We start from the raw sequence: 14513 nt of genomic DNA, 5'->3' as shown, positions 1-14513 counted from the left end.
ATTGCATTGGGTGAGCTTGATGCTGCTTTCCAATAAATATCGAGGGTCTTATTCTGGTGACATGATGATCGATGCTTGGCTGCCGTTTGACAAATAAAAATGATCTCACTCTTATTCATAATAACCTCATCATGTAGATAGTCTACCCGCACTGCGAGCTGTTGGTTAGAGCGCACGTGCCAAGACCAGAGTGGGCACATTCGCTATAACGCATGTTGTTTTGGCAAAACCACCAGTGGAGTTGAAAATGCGATCGAAATCCATTAAAGTTTTTTGTAATGTGCCCTACGTCATCACGCACAGCCTTTTATTCTGCAACAACTTTATTTGACGGAAACATCTCGAAATGCGCATAACCTCTCGCTTCGCCTCTTCTTCTCTAGGGTCCCTAGCGAAAACGCTCTCCCAACCTACTACGGAAATCACTTCCGGTCGTAGCTGTATCGAAGCCGTATTGAAGTGGCATCAAACGAGTGTGGCCCGTTTTGACATTTGCCCTTGGTGTGTGGAACGTTGAGAAAAAAAAGTAAGGGTGACAGTAAAAAACAATCAATTGAGATTTACCTTCTACAACAGTATGTGCCGAGTTAACTAGGTTGTGTATTTGCTGCAAAGATGAGTTTCAAAATATGCTTATTGCAAACCTGGATCCCTGCAACGTCCATACCCTAGCCTTACCACATTGAAGTTGAAATGTAAAATGGTTAACGTCAGAGTTGGGACGTCCCAAAGATTCCTAATAGCAAGGGCCATCAAAAGACCACCACCTGTATGATTTCACTCCACCGGACACTCTTTCCATGCCACTTCGATAAAGAAACAAGCAGAAGTGGTTTTCATAGCAGGTTAGGAGAGCATTTTCGCTAACCCTAACCCTTTTCCTGACCTGCTACGAAAAAGTAACTTCTGGTCGTAGCTGTATCAAAGTGGCGTGAATAGAGTGTTTCTCATGTCAAGACCAGGGAGAAATTGATTGAGGATAAACAAGCTGCTTCTTGGGCATACTTTTAGTCTGTACTTCCTGCTTTGCTCACAACAATATCACTGGCATAAATGTTTTACCCCGCCATTTTTACAAACATAATGCCATCACAGTCTACTCTAGATTTCACCACGGAGGCAATAATCTCTAGAGTGTGCAGAATCCATTCCTAGATAAATAGGCAACATTTCCTTTGTTTCTCCAAAGGAAAACATGATCACAAATACTACACACTTGGGTAGATTTTTGTTGTTGTATAGCCTATGCAATGAGTTGGATCAGTATTCAGTACTATGACATCTTAAATGAAAAGGTGACAAGGGACACAATTTCAATAAAAAACAGTCACTTTGGTTAAATAACTGCCTACTACAATGATTCTGAGTAGACAAATGATTAAATGATTTAAATAAATCAATTAACAGAGATTTACAAGCTCTGGGTGTAAATCCCTGAACAAGATACAGACCCAATAAAATTATGTGATAGATAAGAATACAAGCCCACAAACAACTGGTGTACAGTAGATCCTGCACAGTGCACACTCTCAGACCAATATCAACACACATTATCCAGTGGACTCACACTGACAGAAATCTGAAGAGATAGTCCAGGACTCCCAGTCTATAAACAGTACGATTCCTTGCTGGTCTCCCCAGTGTAAAAGACATTGTATTGATGTATTGGAACACAAAAAAATAGGCCTATTCCTTGAAAGCATCACTTGGATAGAGTCAAGAGTGATGTTGAGTTAAATGTTTGCAGCTGCACACAGTATTGTTTGCATAGAATCTGTGTGTGCGTACATAAGGGGTTAGCCTTGTGCTGTATGCTTCTATTTATTTTACAAAAAGTGAAACTCAATGCACAGTAACTTCACACTGGCTCAGCAAATGTCACAGATATTGAAAAATAGAAAAGCATCTCTGCTTTGAAATTTCTAAGAGGATTTCTCTTAATGAGTGGTTATTCAAACTATTAACTGACCAGCGCTTTGTATACAGTATTCTCACAGTAGAATGTAACCGTTTCCCGTATGCAGAATAAATTCAATTGTTTATCGTGGCATACTCTTTTATACTGCATCAGCACTTTCTGAACATAAAGGAAACTCCAAACCAGTCCAACTAAGGGTTAAGCTCTAAAAGGACTGAATAGGCAGTGGAGAAGGTGACAAAGTAACAATATTATCCATCTCCCCATTTGTCGTTATATGTGACTCCGATTTTCCAAAGTGGGAGTCAAATATTATTTGTTGTAAATTAATATCTTTTTCACATACATTTTATAGAAACGTTCCAATATACATTAAATCTAAATTGTAATATGTCAGCATTTGGATGTTTGTCAAACACCAAATGCTTGTGTGGAGGTGTTAATGATTGTGTGTCACAAGGCCGTGTGTGTGAAAATGAGTCCACAAGGGTCTGATGACACGACCATGTGCTTCACAAGTACTAAAATAATGACTGACCCACAGCCTATTTCCAGTCAAAGCTACAATGACATCATTATATGCATCTGTTCTGTTACTCAGACAGCAAACGAAAGAAATCTCACCGAGGCCTTTGCTTTAGCAGTTGAAAAAAGGCCTCAGCTGATTAAAAAAAAACAATGACAGGTCAACATCTCCCTGATCTAATAACATGACACATTTCAAATGGTTTTCAAGAGACACTCAACCAGTGAGCAGCAACCTCAAAAAAACTTCCATGTATGTATTCCATGTGTTCTTACAGTGTTCAGCAAGCATTTACCCTGACTGCAAAAGCAAAGCAAAACTATTTGGGTTTGAAATCACACTATTCTGAGCATCACAGAGAGCGCACAGGCAGAGACCTGATATGATTGTCCATTACACTTCAAGGGCCAAAAAGAGAATGCTGGAATCTCACACACATACTACCTGAAACACACACACACACACACACACACTTTCGCCATACACACCATCAGTATACAGACATCCCTCTAAAACAATTCAAACACACACAATCTGATTTGCACACACTACCAGAGCTACATGGACACTTTCTGATACAAGCTTGTGAGCCACACACACAGAAAATCCACTCCCTAACTGAAGAGCTTCACAAAGCAGCCCTGGCAGTAGGGCTTGTCGTTCTGATCCTTGAAGGTGCCCTTGTTGAGCTGCTTGAGGCAGAAGGCACAAACAAAGTGCTCCGGGTGGAACTTCTTGCCCATGGCTGTGATGCAGCGGCCGGTGATGGGCTTCTGGCAACCCGAACAGAGGGAGCCGCGCTGCTCGTGGTAGTGCACCTCACAGTAGGGCTGCCCATCATGCTCAAAGAAACTCCCATTCACAAATGGGGTGAAGCACTCCTGCATACCCAAACAGAGGGAGAGAGGAGAGTAATGAGTAAGTACAAGTCAGGACACTTCAACATGAATGCCTTTATATAAAGGGAAATGGGCTGATTACAGACCCTGCAGACAAAGCACTCTGGATGCCAAAGGGAGTTTAGCGCAGAGATGTAGTTCTCCAGGATGGCTCGGGCACAGCCGCCACATTTCGGCGCAAACATGTCAAAGTAGTCCTTCCTACAGTACGCCTTCCCGTCCTTCTCATGGAAGCCTTCAGGAGACACATACAGATCATGAGTTCTGCACCTCACTCTAGAAATGGTCATTTCAAGTGAGCTCCAAGAATGGGTAAAACTCACCTTCTGGGCCAAAGAATGATCCACACTGAGCACAGAAGAAGTGTTCAGGATGCCATGTCTTGTCCAACGCGGTCACAACTTTCTGTAAACATAGGAACAGTTACTCTATGCTAGCTGCCATTGCTACACTGGATCTTTGAACTGCCTAAGTTGTAATAATATACACTGAACAAATCAAATCAAGCTTTATTTATACAGCACATTTCAGACATGGAATGCAACGCAATGTGCTTTACAGGAAAAATTCAATAAACCACAAAAATAAAATAGGAAATATTTACAACACAACAAACAAGATAAAAAACAAAAGGATGACTAAAATATGTTGTTTCAAGATCTCTTAAATATGTCCACAGTTTCGGCCCCCCTCAGGTTCTCTGGCAGGCTATTCCAGAAGCCGGGGGCATAATAACTAAAGGCTGCCTCTCCATGCCTCTTGGTTTTAGGCTTTGGGATAGTTAAAAGGCCAGTGCCTGAGGACCTGAGGGACCTACTAGGTACATAACTTAAAAGCATGTCTGACTTGGATTGGGGTGCACAATCGTGGATTGATTTGAAAACCAATAGAATAATCCTAAAACTCACAGGCAGCCAGTGCAGAGACCTTAAAACCGGTGTAATGTGTGCTCTAAGTGTGGTCTTGGTCAGTACCCATGCTGCAGCATTCTGTATGTTTTGCAGTTGACCAATGGCTTTCTTGGGTAGACCAGACAGGAGATCATTACAGTAGCCAAGACTGCTTGTAATGAAAGCATGGATGAGTCTCTGTATCAGTCAGAGAGAAAGATCCACACCGTGGCAATGTTCCTCAGGTGTTAAAAAGCTATTTTGGTCACATTCATAATGTGCGATTCAAAATTTAGTTCAGAATCTAAAATAACACCTAGGTTTTTTACCTTTATTGCCCGTGAATTAAAATGTGGGGCTAGATTCTCTCTGTGCTTTGGCTCCAACAATAAGCACCTCGGTCTTGTCTTGATTTAGCTGGAGGAAGTTGTGAGCCATCCAAGTATTTAAATCACTAATAGAGTCTAATCATTTATCCGTGGAGCTAAAACCCTCTGGTGACACAGAAAGGAAAAGTTGTGTATCGTCTGCGTAGCAGTGAAAATCAATGCTGTGCTTTCTGAGAACTCTGTCAAGGGGTGACATATATAAACTGAGCAGTACCGGACCCAAAATCCAACCTTGTGGAACGCCACAAGTAATATGTATAATCTGAGTTATGTTCACCAAGGGTGACAAACTAAAAAACCTCTTGACCCATTAAATAGGTCCTAAACCAATTTAGAACTGGACCGGAGAGACCAACCCACCTCTCCAGTCTTTCCAGAAGGACATCACGGTCAACAGTGTCGAATGCAGCACTTAAATCTAAGAGTACAAGGACAGAGAGCTGTTTGGCATCTGTGTTGGCTCTAAGATCATTTACCACTTTAACTAAGGCGGTCTCTGCTGTGGTGGGCACAATTACCAGATTGGAATTTTTCAAAAATAGAGTTGGCGCTTAAAAAATATATAATTTAGCAGTTTGAAAACCAATTTCTCCAGAATTGTGCTTAAGAATGGAAGGTTGGAGATTGGCCGATAATTGCTATGAGCTGAAGAATCTAGATGACTTTTCTTCAGAAGGGGTTTCACTATAGCAGTTTTTAGTGCAGTGGGGAAAATCCCTGTGAGCAGGGAGTGCTTAACAACAGCTTGCACGTCTTCAGATATGCAATTAAAAACTGTTTTGAAGAAGGTGGTGGGGATAGGATCGAGAAGGCAGGTAGAAGGCTTAAATTGAGATATCCCCTTCCTGAGCATGTCTGTGTCAAGCAGGGAAAATTAATCCATAGCGCCTTTGCGTGGCAGGCTAGGGCAAATATCAAACTTCTCATCAAGTCTTGCTTGACTGATACCCAGCCTAATGTTAGTTATCTCTGAAATATGCCGCAAACTCATCACATTTAGATGTGGAGGAAAGTTCACATAGGTTTGCAGGGGTAGCATTTATCAGGCATTAAAGTTATGAACTAAATCATCACAAGAGGATGGCAGAATAGGTGGTGGAGTATTGTTCATACACTCAATAAAATCTGTAGCAACTTCAGAGGTAAGATAGTGTTTCTTAATGCGTTCAGTATTACCCTGTGCTATGGGCAATAAGGTAGTAAAAAAATACACAGTGGTGATCAGACAATGCATAGAGGATATGTCAATAGAAAGCCCCTTGGTAATAACCAGGTCCAGAGTATGGCAGTGGTAACATTTTGGATAAATTCCATGGCCTTGGAGTCAGTCTCTTTGACAAAATGAATATTAAAAATCACCCAACACAATGATTTTATCATATTGTCTATTGTCCTTGAACTAGTTCAGATAAATCAGTAAAGAAAGTGGGGCAGTGCTTTAGTGGCCTATACAAGGTTATGGCCCGCACTGGTGGCTGACATTTAAACAGTATAGCATGCTGTTCAAAAGATCCAAAGTCGCCAAACAAAATGTCCTTACAGCTGAGAGCATTAGTAAAAATAGAGGCTGTCCCCCTACCCTTTTCCCCTTTTCTGATGAGTATGAAAAGTTGGAACCCCGGAGGGAGGCTTTAGTAAGAGCGGCACTACAGGTCTGATGACAGCCATGTTTCAGTGAGAAACATGCCATCAACTTTGCGCTCAGCAATGTGGTCATTCACGAGAAAGAGTAATCACAAGTATAACCTAACATTTAAAAGCGCCATATTCAATGAGTGTGTGCCACTCTGCCCCTGGGGTATCTGCCTTGAGATAACCAATGTAATAACAACCAAATTATTAACGTTACAACCACGTTTTCTGAATCTGTTTCCAATCTATCAGAATGCTAGATGACAGTTTGTATAAACTCACTAGAAGGCGAAGTTAACCTGTTGGGGCTAGGGGGCAGTATTTGCACGTCCGGATAAAAAACGTACCCGATTTAAACTGGTTACTACTCTTGCCCAGAAACGAGAATATGCATATAATTAGTAGATTTGGATAGAAAACACTCTGAAGTTTCTAAAACTGTTTGAATGGTGTCTGTGAGTATAACAGAACTCATATGGCAGGCCAAAACCTGAGAAGATTCCATACAGGAAGTGCCCTGTCTGACAATTTGTTCTCCTTCTAGGGCATCTCTATCAAAAATACAGCATATCTGCTGTAACGTGACATTTTCTAAGGCTTCCATTGGCTCTCAGAAGGCGCCAGAAAGTGGAATGACGTCTCCGCAGTCTCTGGGCGAAAAACAGCAGGAGTTTTTGTGAGTGGTCAGGCAGGGAACAATGACACTGGAGTGCGCGTCCACGAGAGGACTTCATGTTTTTCTTTCAGTCTATGAATGAATATAACGTCACCCGGTCGGAATATTATCCCTATTTTACGAGAAAAATAGCATAAAAATTGAATTTAAACAGCATTTGACATGCTTCGAAGTATAGTAATGGTATATTTGGAAATTCTTTGTCACGAAATGCGCTCGCGCGTCACCCTTCGGATAGTGACCTCAACGCACAAACAAAACGGAGCTATTTCAATATAACTATGGATTATTTCGAACCAAAACAACATTTGATGTTCAAGTAGAAGTCCTGGGAGTGCATTCTGACGAAGAACAGCAAAGGTAATCCAATTTTTCTTATAGTAAATCTGAGTTTGGTGAGGGCCAAGCTGGGTGGGTGTCAAATTAGCTAGCCGTGATGGCCGGGCAATCTACTCAGAATATTGCAAAATGTGCTTTCGCCGAAAAGCTATTTTAAAATGTGACACCGCGATTGCATAAAGGAGTTCTGTATCTATAATTCTTAAAATAATTGTTATGTATTTTGTGAACGTTAATCGTGAGTAATTAAGTAAATTCACCGGAAGTTTGCGGTGGGTATGCTAGTTCTGAACATCACATGCTAATGTAAAAAGCTGTTTTTTGATATAAATATGAACTTGATTGAACAAAACATGCATGTATTGTATAACATAATGTCCTAGGAGTGTCATCTGATGAAGATCATCAAAGGTTAGTGCTGCATTTAGCTGTGGTTTTAGTTTTTGTGACATATATGCTTGCTTTGAAAATGGCTGTGTGATTATTTTTGGCAGGGTACTCTCCTGACAATCAAATTTTTTGCTTTCATTGTAAAGCCTTTTTGAAATCGGACAGTGTGGTTAGATTAACGAGAGTCTTGTCTTTAAAATGGTGTAAAATAGTCATATGTTTGAGAAATTGAAGTTATAGCATTTATGAGGTATTTGTATTTCGCGCCAAGCGTCCCACCTTGCCCAGGGAGGTTAAAAGAACATACATTAAGTTATAATAACCATAGGGCAATTTCTACAGGAGTTGATATGCTTTCCAAGTCCTCTGTTGCTTATTCTGACAAGGAGAACTGAAGCACGACCAGACCCTCTCTGTCAGTCTCAAACAGTTTGCGATGTTGCTGGAAATAATCCTGGAACCTCTGCGGTTAGGGTGAATCCTGCCTCTTTTAAAAGTGCTGATTGCTCCCACAGCAAAATAATTTGTCACAAAAGAGACATTCCTGTCATTGCAAATTTTCTTCAGAGCAAAGAGTCGGCTGGATCCTTGCTGACTCCCGGGGACGGTAGTTCCGTCTCATGCGGGGAAAATCTGCTTGATAGCTGGATCGGATCTTCTTGGATAGATGAAGGGTGGCCAGACTGCCTTCTGATCTCCTACACCTTGCGAGTGTCCAGTCTCCCATGGGCCGCAGAGTTGAGTTTAACATCTGTCTGTTGGATTGGGACAGAAACGCTGCCCGGCTCAGACACCTTTGCTATAGGAGGCATTTAAAACTGAGATTTGGTTTGCCTGGGTTACAGCAAGGTCGGTGTACTTAGAAAGCAGGTTATCCTTTTCTCGCAGCTGAGCTAACAGCTGGAGGATTGCTTCCCTAAGCTGCTTGATGGTGGTGCATTTAGAGCAGACAAATGCCTGTCTATTTTCCAGTTCCACCTTATCGTCATCTTGTGATTGTGTGGAGATCATCTCACACCTGAAGCATTTGTACCCAGCCGTGGATAAAAACACCAGTGGGCTAGCACTGCGAATACAGATTTGCATCGGTTGGTCATCGATGCCCTAAAAAGTAGGGGCGTGGATCATAAAACCAGTCAGTATCTGGTTTGCCTCAGGCAGTGCAACACATCTCCTTCGCATAATGTTGACCAAGGCTGTTGATTGTGGAATGTTGTCCCACTCCTCTTCAATGGCTGTGAGAAGTTTCTGGATATTGGCGGGAACTGAAACACGCTGTTGTATACGTCGATCCAGAGTATCCCAAACATGTTCAATTTGTGACATGTCTGGTAAGTGTGCAGGCCATGGAAGAACTGGGAAATGTTCAGCTTTCAGGAATTGTGTACAGATCCTTGCGACATGGGGTCATGCATTATCATGCTGAAACGTGATGGCGGATGATGAATGGAACAATGGGCCTCAGGATCTCCTCACGGTATCTCTGTGCTTTCAAATTGCCATTGATAAAATGCAATTGTGTTCATTGTCTGTAGCTTATGCCTGCCCATACCATAACCCCACTGCCACTCTGGGGCACTAGTTGACATCAGCAAACCACTAGCTCATATGACACCATCTGACCGGTACAGTTGAAACTGGGATCTAGCCGTGAAGAGCACACATCTCCAGCGTGCCAGTGGCCATCAAAGGTGAGCATTTGCCCACTGAAGCTGGTTACAACGTCGAACTGCAGTCAGGTCAAGATCCTGGTGAGGACGATGAGCACGCAGATGAGCTTCCCTGAGACGGTTTCTGACAGTTTGCACAACTGAAGAATTTCTGCACAAAGCCACAGTTTCATCAGCTGTCCAGGTGAATGGTCTCAGATGAGCCCGCAGGTGAAGAAGCCAGATGTGGAGGTCCTGGGCTGGCGCAGTTACACGTGGTCTGCGGTTGTGAAGCCGGTTGGATGTACTGAGAAATTCTCTTAAATGACATTTAGGCGACTTATGGTAGAGAAATGAACATTCAATTCTCTGACAACAGCTCTGGTGGACATTCCTTCAGTCAGCATGCCAATTGCACACTCCCTCAAAAATTGCGACATCTGTGGCATTGTGTTGTGTGACAACACTGCACATTTTAAAGTGGCCTATTATTGTCCCCATCACAAGGTGCACCTGTGTAATGATCATGCTGTTAAATCAGCTTCTTGATATGACACACCTGTCAGGTGGATGGATTATTTTAGCAAAGGAGAAATGCTCACTAACAGGGATGTAAACCAATTTGTGCACAAAATTTGAGAGAAATAAGCTTTTTGTGCATATGGACAATGTCTGGGATCTTTGATTTCAGCTCATGAAACATGGGACACTTTACATGTTGCGTTTATATTTTTGTTCAGTGTAGTTATTTTTGTAGTATAGATGTTTACTTACATCCAGTATAGGGCCGTTACAGTAGTGGCAGCGTGGGGAGAACAGGTTGTGGTAGTCCATCTCACAGTAGGGCGCTCCGTCACGCTCAAAGAAGTTTCTGGAACCTATCTCCTCCTGACAGTGGGTACACACAAAGTGCTCTGGGTGCCACGTGCGCCCCATGGCAGTAACCACCTGGACAAACAGAGACAGTATATTTACATTGACCATGCCAACAAAGCTCTGCAATTCAATTGAAAGTAACTTGAAGTTAAAGCGAGACCATGATCTTAGAACGGCCACCAGAGCCTGATCTATGGCCCACAAGCCCCTCACCTGTCCCACGATGGGTTTACAACAGGCCCCACACACTCCCTTGGCCACAGTCTGCACACCCAGTTTATGGAGGTCAGACTGCAGACTGCCAAGCATGTTGTCCAGCTTGTTGACCTGTGTTGGGGGGCCTCCAGGGCCACCTTTCCCCTGGGCCATGATCTGTCAAAAGATGGAGAGTAAGAGGACGGACACCAGAGCACAGTGCATTCTCTCAGAAAAATACATCTGAACAAATAACTAAACTGTGGGTGAACTAAAGGAAACTGAAGCCAGTGAGAAATAGAAGGATTTCCACCATATCAGAAATAGAAAGATAGAGAGATCCATGCCTGCATTGGAGGAAAAATTGGGTCGTATTCTGTTTGACAGCCAATGGACACCAGGACCTTGGAGGGAGGTGGTGGTGGTGCAGGCTGCACTGGTGGAGGGGGCACTGGGGCTGGGGCAGCAGGTGGAGGGGGCTCTGGCTTGGGGGCAGGGGGCTGCTGTACTGGGACCGGTGGGGGTTGTACCAGCGGAGGTGGGGGAGGGATGGGTTCCTGGGGTGGAGGAGGTTGAGGAGGGGGACAGGGGGGAGGGGGAGGAGGTAGGGGAGCAGGGGTCTGCTTAACAGGTGGGGGTCTCCTGGGTTCTTCTATAATAGGAGGGTGACGAGGGGCTGGGGGAGACTGGGGTGGGGAAATGACCCTCCTCTGAGGTATAGGTGACTCCGAGGGAATAATGATCTGAGGAGAAGAGACAGACGATGACAGAGAAAATTAAAGGTAAAGAACGGAAAGTGAAACTTGAAAAGGTAAAAAAAAGAAAATTGTATCTGGGATGGTGTGATCCTGTTGTGATCGTATCCAGGCCAACCTTGTCCACCTCATTCGCAGCCCCATCGCCACGGAAACGCTGCGGCTTGGACATGACGATGACGCCCTCAGTGAGCCAATCGTCCGGCTGCTTGCGCCGGCGGTCAGCCAATCGGCCAATCCCCAGCTTCCCCTGCAGCTCCTCTATGAGGCGGTCCTGTGAGCTGCTCTTGTTGACGATGATGGGGCCCATCCGCCCCCTCCGGGGGTGACCCTCTCGGTACATGGGGTGCACATTGGGTGTCTCCTTGGTGCGCCTAATCACGGACTTAAGCTAGAAGGAGAATGAGCATCAGGACTCCACTGTGATCCAGTTACAATACCACAGACCAGGTAAGTGGTTCAGTTCACAGGAAGCACCATTCCAGTTCACTCAAAGCCAAAGGCAGCCATCTCCTCAAGGGTATCTATCAGCGGTGGGTAAAGGCATGTCCAAAGGAATGTGTCAGTGAGCTCAGAGTCACACTCCATGCTGTATTACATGCTCAGACCCCATCTCACCTCCCACCCATCACACAGTCCCATATGTTCTCTGACCGTTAAGCAGAACATAGTTGGTCAAGATGGGGGCATCATGCTGACACAACAAGTGAGGTAGTCATAGGATGCAGTCACAACTCAAATTGTTTGGTTTTAACAAGACATGCCAACAAAGGTCACAGCCAGGCAGTACTGCTGAGCAATTAGTGCTTTTTCAAGTCGGTTCAATCATTAAAAATAATCACGGTTTTCAGTTTTGATTATTAACGGACAAGTAGGCGATAGATTATTGTCATTGTAGTTAATTACCAGGTATTCGGTGCTGAACTATGTAGAATATTGGCTTGTTGGAAACTACAACTCCCTACTACATCGCACAGTTCGGGCTTGATCTGATTTATCTCTATAGAAACTGGGCCTCAAGCGCACAAAAAAGTAAAAATGTAATTCAAACTTAAGACATTGGTCAATTAGTTGTTAAAAACAAAAAAATATATAATCGACATTTTGGTTAATCACTCAGCACTACCAGGCAGTCAACAATAAGAGACTGCAGTAGCAGCAAACATCCAGATGTGCACATTGTAAGGACAGTATCTCCACACACACAATTTCTCAAACAGATGTTTTGGTATCAAACTAAGCCATTTCTGCCATCTCAGAAAGATAGTTTTGTATGAATAACATATAACTCCGTTGTTTCTACGCGTGTTTGTGCAGAACAGCACAGTGTGGTGAGAGTTGTCCCATACATGTCCAGATGCAGAGACCCTGTCCATGGTGGCAGGCTGCAGCAGAGGTAGGTCCATGGCAGCATCAGGAGTTCCAGGGCAGGAGGAGCCATCCAGGGACTCATCCATCCAGCTGGCCTCAGTCATCGGGGTCATGCTCCCATCTGTATAAGGTCTCTCTGTATAAGGAGTCGTACTACCATCCAGTCCATCTTGGAGACACATGTTCAGCTCCACATCAGCCCAGTCCATGAGCTCCCTGTGCCCATCTATGTGTCCACTCATTACTGACCCATCCCGGGTAATTGTCCCCTCACGGGTACTTGCCCCATCCCGGGTACACCCGGTGGTGTCTGGCTGAACCTTCCTTCTGTCTAAGGGCATGATGAGCTCCTCATGTACCTCCTGCACCACTTCCCTCTTCAGCGGAGGTGCCTCCCCCTTCAGCTGCAGTGTGTCAGTAGGGACTCTATCGTTCTCCGTCTTGGTGAAACTCATGGCCAGCAGCTTATCCAGGGCTTCATCCAGAGAGGGCTCAGCTGCAGGGACCGGCTCCAGAACTCTCCTGGAGATCTTGGGGCTGGTGAGAGCTGGGAGAGAGGGAGACTTGACCAGTGATGGTGAGGGGGCTTTAGAAGCAGTGAGAGGAGGGGTAGGACTCTTGGTGACAGAAGCATGGAGAGGTGAAGGAGTCTTGGAGGTAGAGACAGGAATAGGACTAAGGCTCTTGGTAGTGGTTGGAGTAGAGAAACACAGATCCATCTCAGTTAGGGGACTGGAGCTCTTGGTAACAGTAGCGGGAGTTGTACCAACTTCTAGAAATGGACTATGAGATTTTAAGGGGTTATGGTCCAGCGTGACACTGGCTGAGTTCAGTGATGGTTTAGCAGGATTAGGAGGAATTGGGTATGTGCTAAGTGAAGGGTTGGAGTGGTTGAGGGCTACCAGAGACTTCTGATGAGACGACAGGATGGTCGCAGAGACGTCGATGACAACTTTTGGTTCTGGGTCACTCTCTGCAAATGACAGAGGGCTCTGGGAGGTTACAGTAGCTGGGGGAGGGCTTGATAATGAGGGATGTGGAGGGGACACAGCCCCCCCTGAGTCCCCACTTTCCTCCTCTATGTGCAGCTCCCAGGCAGGTAGAGAGAAAAGAGGAGAGTCACAGGCAGGTTGAGAGGGTGAGAGGGAGGAGGGGGCAGCTGCAGCAAGGGAGGAGCAGGTACGTGGAGGAGGGTGGACCTCCAGAATGATGCTGGGGGAGGTTCCTGCCTGATCAAGCTGAAGGTCAGAGTTCATAGACCCCAAGGAGCCGAGGACAGGCTAGAGGACAGGACAGGCAGGAGAGAGGAAAGGGACACCACAAGAAGAGGAAGATATTAAAGAGAAATAATCAGATTAGAAAATAGATATAGAATTAAGATGTATCTACTAAAGGATTTTTCATGAGGTGATAAGAAGACAAGCATAAGACACACACACACACACACACACACACACACCTTGAAGTCGGAAAGGGAGGCCATGAGCTCATCAAGTTCGCGTGTGGCACAGGAAGCTGACATTCTGGCCTGCTGCTGAGAGGAAGAGTCCAACTCACTGTGAAGGACAGAGGGGCTGCGGCTGCAGAATACACAAACAAAACATGATCACACACAATCCAACATTGACCTCCTCATTTTTCATTTCATCTTAATATGTGATCAGATGGAGCACCCAAACACCAGGCTACAGTTGATTATTAACATGATCTCATTGCTAGCTAGCTTGTATCCTATAATTCAAGGTGATGACAAACTCCTTGTCCATCTGTGATTCTTGAATAGGAGTAACTGCCAATCTGCTTACCTGGGAGTGGGTACAGAGCCCTCCAGCTCATCCAGCAGACTCTCCACAGTGGGCCGGCCCTCCTCCACCGCCTGGCTCCCGTTCCGTTTGGTCTTCTCCTGAGACGGAGGGCTCACCATGATGTCAGGGGGACCCCCGTTCTCCTGCACATAGTGGGTTATGCTGCAGGACGGCAGGGGTGGGGCTGTTTCCTCTGTGGGTAG

At 44.8% G+C, this 14513-nt stretch overlaps 1 protein-coding gene across 4 annotated transcripts in view; it reads right to left on the bottom strand.

Moving 5' to 3' along the window:
* Positions 1-305: 305 nt before the first annotated feature.
* LOC106585310 (paxillin) overlaps positions 306-14513 on the bottom strand; it is a 35328-nt gene continuing 21120 nt past the window's right edge. For 3 of the 4 annotated variants that reach the window (XM_014171406.2, XM_045706700.1, XM_045706701.1), the window contains 10 exons: positions 14311-14503; positions 13965-14085; positions 12484-13785; positions 11253-11525; positions 10727-11122; positions 10398-10556; positions 10083-10256; positions 3667-3748; positions 3430-3578; positions 306-3325 (listed from right to left, as the gene is read on the bottom strand). In XM_014171406.2, coding sequence (XP_014026881.2) covers positions 3059-3325; positions 3430-3578; positions 3667-3748; positions 10083-10256; positions 10398-10556; positions 10727-11122; positions 11253-11525; positions 12484-13785; positions 13965-14085; positions 14311-14503 — 3116 coding nt within the window. In that variant the 3' untranslated portion in view covers positions 306-3058. The remainder of the gene's footprint in view (positions 3326-3429; positions 3579-3666; positions 3749-10082; positions 10257-10397; positions 10557-10726; positions 11123-11252; positions 11526-12483; positions 13786-13964; positions 14086-14310; positions 14504-14513) is intronic. The other variant, XM_045706702.1, reaches the window with a different exon arrangement.

Source organism: Salmo salar, chromosome ssa24, assembly GCF_905237065.1.
Source record: "Salmo salar chromosome ssa24, Ssal_v3.1, whole genome shotgun sequence".
NCBI classification, from domain to species: Eukaryota; Metazoa; Chordata; class Actinopteri; order Salmoniformes; family Salmonidae; genus Salmo; species Salmo salar.
The sequence above is the reverse complement of the archived record's forward strand: the minus strand, read 5'-3'. Positions and strand labels throughout refer to the sequence as shown.